Below are 7,900 nucleotides of genomic sequence, written 5' to 3' on the forward strand. Positions count from 1 at the left end.
ACACACTTGCAACCATCACTAATGAAGTATGCAGAAAAACAGCTAACATGTCCATGTAGGACATATATGGTTAGTCCAACTGTTAACCTGAAGGTTTTGTCCCTGGGTTCCACATTGGCCTCACTTATGGATGGGGACAGGAGGGGTTAAACATGAGTCTTTTTGCATTGCATACAGCATAAACAGCCCAGGTGGGATGTATGTCGGACAAAGGTGGGCTGTAATGATGGACCACACTTGGGAAGCCCAACTGGGTTCAAGTAAAAAAGCATGTTGGAGCCCACCTGGAGCCCTATGCGAGCTTCCAGATTTTTAGGTGCTTGCAAAATATATTGAATATGTTTCACTGGTTATTTAGACACTAACACTGACACTGTTACCCAGTGAAACCCCTTTCAAGATTATACATTTTGGAACACAATATATTTGCAATGACAGTACTATATCAACATCCATCAATGTATTATTTCTGAAATCAATGTTTTTAGAAGATGTTTTCATATTTTCAATATCTCAGCAATTGATATTTGATACCGTATGTCTGTGGATGAAAATCTCCTGGCTTTCCTGCCATTATAACACCTATCCATCAAATAAACAGTGCAAACCCAATGAGTGGTCAAGAACCTGATCCCCCATCATCTGTTATAAACCAATAACAGTGGGGTTTAATGTGACACTGGGGAGAAACAATGGGCTCCATCTACCAATAGCAAAGCCATATGTAGTCATGAGAGGGTAAAATATATTAGTATCATTAGTATCTTTCCCTTTCTGCCAATCTGCTAATCAGAACTATCTTTCCCATCTGGATCAGGAGCGTAAGTGCACCATATACAAGCCAGCTGCTCACTAGAAGTCTGTGCCATTGCCACCTGTCAGCTGCAGATATGGCAGCTTTGCTCATCTATGGTTTCTGTCTCCTGCTTCTAACAGGTGAGTGGAGCTTCATGTGTGTTTCAGAACTGACACTTTTAACTGATGATAATTCTGTATGGTCTTCTGTGATCGTCTGTCAAGTGATGTTTAAATAATAATGTTTTTTACAGGACAATGACTAAAATGTTTTGAGCTTGTTCTGTGATCAATGTAATTAAAGTGATTAATGTAAATGCAATGTAATGCATGTTGGGCAGTAGTAGACATGTGATGGTTGTGCCTGTGGCTTTTTCTAGTTCATGAAGCTTTTCCCAAAAGAGTATGCGCTCCGCAGGATGTTCTGGACTACCTTAACCTGACCAGAAACAATGAGAAATTTGCAACCACACGTCCTGTACGTGACTGGAGGCGCCCCACAGAAGTGCGCTTGGACGCCTGCCTCAGTGCTATCTTATCTGTGGTGAAGATTTTACTGGTTGTACCAAAATATCATGAATAGCAATTTCTTAATTGTATCACTAAAGAACTTCTCTCACTCTGACATCCACACTTTATCCTCTCTCTATAGGTTGAAAAGTCGCAGATCTTTGTTTCTTGCCTGTGGTTGACAACGGTAAGTGTGCAAGATGCCTCAGTTCTCGAGTCTTTTCACTGTAAGTATTAGACTTGTTTGAGACGTTTAAAAAACATTTTTATGATCACCCTACTCCTACATCTAAAGGAGCTTCAAGCAGTTTTTGACTGATGCCGTAGAAGAACCACTTTTGATTCCATAAAGAACCACATTTATTAAAGAGATGTGTGAGTGTGAAGATACTTTTGACTGCATGGTTCTTTACCAGTTGAAAAGTTCTTCTTCTTACTCATCTCTTTTCCACCTCACCTGGTTCTTTATAGATTGGAAATTGATAAAAATATAGGTATAGGCTAAGCATTCTTCTGATTGGAACAGATGATAACATTGGGTTTCTAAGCGTAAAACATGTCTCTACCTGCTTCTTAGACCTGGAACAATGAGCTAATCTCTTGGAATCCTGAGGATTTTTGTGGAATCACTCAAGTCTCTCTGCCAAGGGAGATGCTCTGGATACCTGATCTTGCTATCTACGAGTTGTAAGTGTGCAAACACATGTTAGTTGGTAAAATGCTTAGATTGTACAATCACGTTCCTGCATGTAGACTTGTTATCAGTGTGAGTTTGAGGTACTGAAAAAAGGTCATCAGGGTTACCGGTTTCCTACTTTTGCTTCTTCATCAAATGTGCTTGTGTTTGTTCTGGTGTGCATTTACATTTACATTAAAGGCATTTAGCAAACTTACGAAAGTCTCCCCTTGCATATACAGTCCTACCTTTACAGGGCAGTGGTGGCTATTGTATTGGCAGTGGTTATTGATGACAGGAGGTCATGGTCATATTTTTTTGGATGTATGTATTTTATATGTATATTCTTTATATTTTGTTTGTAAAATATTGAAGGAGAATATCATGTGTAACCCATTTTAGAGCAGAACAGGAGAACAGTCCACCGAGCCCTTATTTGTACATTACACATAATGGTGAAGTGAGCATGGAGGAAGACCTCAGAATAGTCAGCACCTGCAAAATGGATGTCCGCAAGTTTCCCTTTGACACCCAAAGCTGCCAGATGACTATTAGCCCTATCCTTCATTCAAGTGAGTGCTTAAATGTCCTCCATTTCATCTGCTGTAACATACCTGATGCAGCTCACACTACACTACACTAAGAGTTTAATGAGATTTACAGTGTATAATAATGGTAAGATTTCCAATGTAATGGTTAGATTTATAGGGTATGATAATGGTATGATTTTCAGTGTAGTGGTTAGATTTACAGTATATAATAATTAGCTGTCCAGTGTTCCAGTTTTTGCTCAAAAACTCAAAAAGTCAAAAATCTCAAAGATGATCAATAAAAAGTTGATGTAGCAAAAAGTTTTTGTTTCATTATCTTTATGCAGCAATTATTGCAGATATTTTTGTTTGTTGGCTCTTGTGTCAGGTGGGATTGAAAACACCAATATTTAAACCTCATCCCATCATTATAATACAGTTGGTGTTATGGACATATTTTATAACAACATAACATAACAACATATTTTAATGTAATGTTTTCTTTTTTTTGCACAGATAGTGAAATTAAGCTTAAGGCAACCTCCAATTCCTCAAAGACAACCCAACGCTCTAAACAGTTCATGATGACTCAGGGCGAGTGGGAGCTGCTGGACATGACTGTCACTGAAGATAATTTTACTTTTTCTGATTTGGGCACGTGGGACATGATTAGGTACACGGTAAGCAATAAAGATTAAAGTCAGTGATTCTGTTAAAGCCACAGTAATGCAACAACCAAAAGGCACTCTGCAAATTTAATCAACACTTTTCTTCTCAGTAAGAACGCATATTAGCTTAACATCTATTGGATTATATGATGTGTAAAATACAATGTGTGAGAGAAAACTAAGAGAAAACACATGCACACTGTATTTCTATTGGTCCATTGAAATTCATGAAATTGACAGACTGACAGACTGCAGTCGAGATAGGATGAGTCCTCGTTAGGGCTGTCCTATAAAAACTCCTCCTAAGCAGCCAGCTGGTCACACAAATGGAACAGTCTAACCCCGCTGCATGGTGACATCGCTGGAAAGATCCCACCTCACTTTTGTGCTTTTTATTGTGCTGTTATGTGCGCAGAGAACTGTTGGTAACTGTTGGGCAACCTCCAAATTGCTCCAAAAGTAGGCTGCATTTCAAGGCTGTATAGGAAGGGTCCTTAACTTCGGAACTGTCTTCTATGGCGTAGCAGCTGAGAAATGCAGCCGATCTGGACTAGACTTTGGAACACAGCTTATATCTCAAACAGTTAATTTCTGTATTTTTTTTAGTATTTTCTGTCTCCCTGGTGATGTTACAGATGGCTGTGGCTTCATCAGGGAATGGACTAATGTTCTCCTGATGATAGGGCCAGAAGGCCTAGAAGGGTGTGCCACTCAGGAGCAATTTCTGTGGTTCTTCACCAAAGTAGAAGATACAGATCCCTTCAAACACATTCACTGTATAAACAGTTCATGAACATCAGTTTATGACACCTGAGCAATTTTTCTTTTATATTTTGACTAATAAAACTATTTAAACTACTATTTATACTACTAATTAAAAACTAATATTTTAACATTCCAGCTATCAGATTGGCTTTATATTGAAAACAGTGACTCCAAATTTGAATTTATTCTCTCTCTCTCTCTCTCTCTCTCTCTCTCTCTCTCTCTCTCTCTCTCTCTCTCTCTCTCTTCTCAGATAACAGTCAGAAGGATGCCACTGCTGCATGTCCTGAATTTCCAGGTACCTGTGCTGTTCTTCCTTGTGTTGGATCTGGCCTCGTTCTTTATACCCGACACTAAAGGGGAGAAATTAAGCTTCAAGGTGACCGTGCTATTGGCCATCTCTGTTCTGCTTCTCATCCTGAATGATATTCTACCATCTAAATCTGACCAGTGTCCTCTGATGGGTAAGAGCAACTTTTAGATGCAGAACAAAAACCCCAACCTCTGCCCTGCAAAAGAATTTCAGAATTCCAGAATTTCAGAATTTCTTTATGAAATGTTATTTAATTCAATTTTAATGGACAAGTGTACTTTACACCTTTGCAGCCACCTACATCATCTTCATATTTGCGTTAATGCTGCTCAGCCTTCTGGAGACCATTCTGGTGACCTATCTGATTGATATGGACTCTGCTTCAGAAGAGCAAGTCAGAGTAAACACGAAGAAGAGCTCCTCTTGCTCTCTGAAACCTGAAATTTTTATTACACAGCATGAAACCACCACTTCTGAGAAGGGTATGCACGTGTTTCACAGGGTAACAAGGATAAAGACGATTATTTAAGCATGTATGAGCTAAAACATGGGAAGGTTGCATTTTCACAATTTATACAATCCTGTAATTTATCTTTTAATTCATACAATTTACACATTTCAGTTTTATTCATTTTAAAATATGATTTTTTTTTTAACATTTTCTGTTATTTACAATTTATGCAATTTATGTGCTTATGTAATTTACAGTGTTAACGGATTTATACAGTTACCAAATTTCTGTGATTTAGAACTGACACAATTTCTGTGATTTACTCATTTCACAGTTTACAAATTTCTGCAAGAGAGAAATGTTGTTGTTTAAAATGTAATTCATACATTTGTGATTTAAAATGTAGAAAATTGTGACTTTTCAACACTTAAGAAAAGTTGTTGTTAAATTTCCTTTTGTTTTAGATGAGAAGAAAAGGCAAGGCAGTGAAAGCCACACCTCGTCAGGAGTGAATTCCCCCTCAGCGTCTCTGACTGGGGTGGCGTTGGGTGGAGCGGAGGCGATGGCTGATCTGCATCTGCTGCAGCTGATCGTAGAGCAGTTACAGGCCCTCAGGGAGAACATGAGAGCCCTCGAACCAAGAGCTCAGGGTGGAGGCGGATACTGGAGTCGAGTGGCCAAGCGCATCAACGCAGCTTTCTTTGTTTTCTATATCAGCGTTACTGCTCTGTTCCTCACCCTCATCAGTGTGGAATGGATTGAATAGACATATACATATACTGCCTATACAGCACCATTATACAACATTAGATAACTATAGCAGAGCTGTGGTTGTGTTCGCCTATATCACAACCCTTTAGAAACCCTACACTTTCTCTGGTACGCTAGTATTTACTGTTGATCTCTCTTCAGTGTGTGTTCTTATTAATGAACTCTGCATAACTGTAACAGGCCTGAGGGTGCATCTGTGAAGTGGACATTATATTTATGTATTGACTATAAATAAAGAAACACTATCAGCAGAGGGATGCCACTGTGTATTATCTTTTAAATGCATGAAACAACACATGTAGTTGTTATGCAGAAAGCTTTACTCCAACAACACCTTTAGTGATTAGATCTTGGGTAGATTTCCAGACACACACCCATCCACCCTCACACACACTCAGAGCAGCCTCTTCATGAATACTTGAAAAATCCTGAATGTGACAGTATAAAAGTAGCAGCTTAAAAACGCTTAAAAAAGTAACTGAGAAGTGGGGCAAACTGGGGCAGTGGTGGCTCAGCGGTTGGAGCTCTGGGGTGTTGATGACAGGGTTGTGGGTTTGACACCCAGGCTCGGCAAGCTGCCACTGCTGGGCCCTTGAGCAAGGCCCTTCACTCTCTCTGCTCCCCGGGTGCTGGAGTTGGCTGCCCACCGCTCTGGGTGTGTGTGTGTACTCACTGCCCCTAGTTCACTAGTGTGTGTGTGTGTGTGTGTGTGTGTGTGTGTGTTTACTACCACAGATGAGTAAAATGTACAGTGTACAGTAACACATATGTTCACCTTAAAAAAAACTTTAAGTATTTACTTAAATGGCAATATTAAATAAATATATCAAATATTTATATAGAAAAGTATTACCTTAACACCGGCATGGACATTCAAATGTTCATAATCTGACAAGTTTGACCTTGTGGGTCGCCTGAACACGAACTTAAGTGGAAAAGAAAGGAGTAAAATATCGGACCCTTTTCTATGACGGCCATAAAGGTGCCACTGAATGCATTTACTGAGTATTTGTAAGTTATTCTGCAGTTAATAAATAGTAAGCATATGACCTCTGACAGCTCTCAGGAGTCATGAACCATAACTTAGGATAGCTTTATTATTGGCCCTGTAGCAAGAACATGTAATTATCTCTGGTAAAAATGCTCTGTTCCAGTTTCCTCAGACGTCGGCTGTGGGAACTGGGAATGACATTACACCCAAGTTCCAGTTAAAACCCCCCGTATTTGCACGCTATTTCAAAAAAGTTCCTAAACACAGTTAGTTAAAGAATTTTAACCAGAATATCTCCCACTCTTTATACCCCAGGTTAGCATTGTTGAGAACTGTTAGCGATACCAGTTGATAGCAGCACTATTATTTAGTATTTTGCGAATCCAGACATTATGGAAACATGTCCACAGAAAGAAGTTGGACAGAGCTGAGTGTACGACTGATTTAACGAGACACAAATAGACGGATGCGCTAATAACCAGGAGAACACTACTGCCAATAGGGCTGTTGATGTTCGGTGTGGCCATCTTGGATTTTGAACTCAGGGTTGGTGAGGCCCTCCCGACTTTCCGAGTAGGAAATGGGAATTGTGGGGACGTTCCAGTTGGAACTTCTTGGAAAATCCTAAACGTTACATAACAGCATTGCTGTCCTCTCTGTGTCCCCTTGGTGTGTTGTGTGGTTAGCATGCTAAAGAGACGGGAGCCGGTCAGCCTAGTGTTAGCTAGCTTTCAGCTAGCCTAGCACCCATCTCGATCCCATCTCGCACCCGCTTAGCTAGCTAAGCTACCATCTCTTCTCCCAATGTCTTCTTCCATTTCAAGATGGCGCCGCGGAGGTGGCAGCCTGTTGCAGCAGCTCCTGCTCACTTTTTTCCAATTTAGAAGTTTTTAAGTTAAGTTTCTTTGGTAGTTTATTGCTTTTTTAATTCTTATTTATATTGTGTACATAGTGTAAATTATTTATCTAAATTTTTGTAACTGAGTGTCCTGCTATCCCTTTCTGCTGTTACACTGTGAATTTCCCCACTGCGGGACTAATAAAGGACTATCTTATCTCTTATCTTATCTCTTATCTTATCTTTGTAAACAAACTGCACTACCTCAGTCTAGAGGACCTCAAAAGTTCTGTGCGGGAAGGGCCAAACCCAGGAAAGCAAAAGCTGGCGGCTAGCTGTTAGTCTATGTCCACGTCACATCTTTAGCTAGCTAATTCTTTCGCAAGCTTGAGTAGTGATGTTTCTTACTTATTTAGCTACTTGTTTTTGGCCCTGTCTAAATAAACACACCTGTTTTGTTAAATGGTGCCTTATACTTTTGGACCCCTCATGTGTAACTTTCATGGAGTGGAGTGAATGTGCTGTTCTGGCTGCAGTGCCCCCTCCGGGCGACAGGGGGCGCCACACTCACAGTAAACCGGGTCTCGTAGCG

At 40.0% G+C, this 7,900-nt stretch overlaps 1 protein-coding gene across 1 annotated transcript; it reads left to right on the forward strand.

Annotated features, from left to right (window-relative positions):
• The first annotated feature begins 890 nt into the window (after positions 1–890).
• Positions 891–5,474, forward strand: LOC140544408 (5-hydroxytryptamine receptor 3A-like). The gene is made up of 8 exons (XM_072667930.1): positions 891–936; positions 1,176–1,339; positions 1,883–1,992; positions 2,384–2,557; positions 3,032–3,191; positions 4,198–4,408; positions 4,551–4,739; positions 5,173–5,474. The coding sequence occupies exons 1-8, from the start codon at positions 891–893 to the stop codon at positions 5,472–5,474; spliced, it is 1,356 nt and encodes a 451-aa protein (XP_072524031.1).
• The last annotated feature ends 2,426 nt before the right edge of the window (positions 5,475–7,900 follow it).

The sequence above is a fragment of the Salminus brasiliensis genome, chromosome 22, assembly GCF_030463535.1.
Source record: "Salminus brasiliensis chromosome 22, fSalBra1.hap2, whole genome shotgun sequence".
In the NCBI taxonomy this organism is placed as follows: Eukaryota; Metazoa; Chordata; class Actinopteri; order Characiformes; family Bryconidae; genus Salminus; species Salminus brasiliensis.

What these genes read in the sequence shown, in the direction of transcription:
- LOC140544408 (XM_072667930.1), top strand. Translation starts at nt 891, where the DNA reads ATGGCAGCTTTGCTCATCTATGGTTTCTGTCTCCTGCTTCTAACAG. An exon ending in CTGTCTCCTGCTTCTAACAG is followed by an intron (nt 937 to 1,175) that starts GTGAGTGGAGCT and finishes GGCTTTTTCTAG; the next exon opens with TTCATGAAGCTTTTCCCAAA. An exon ending in GGGACATGATTAGGTACACG is followed by an intron (nt 3,192 to 4,197) that starts GTAAGCAATAAA and finishes CTCTCTTCTCAG; the next exon opens with ATAACAGTCAGAAGGATGCC.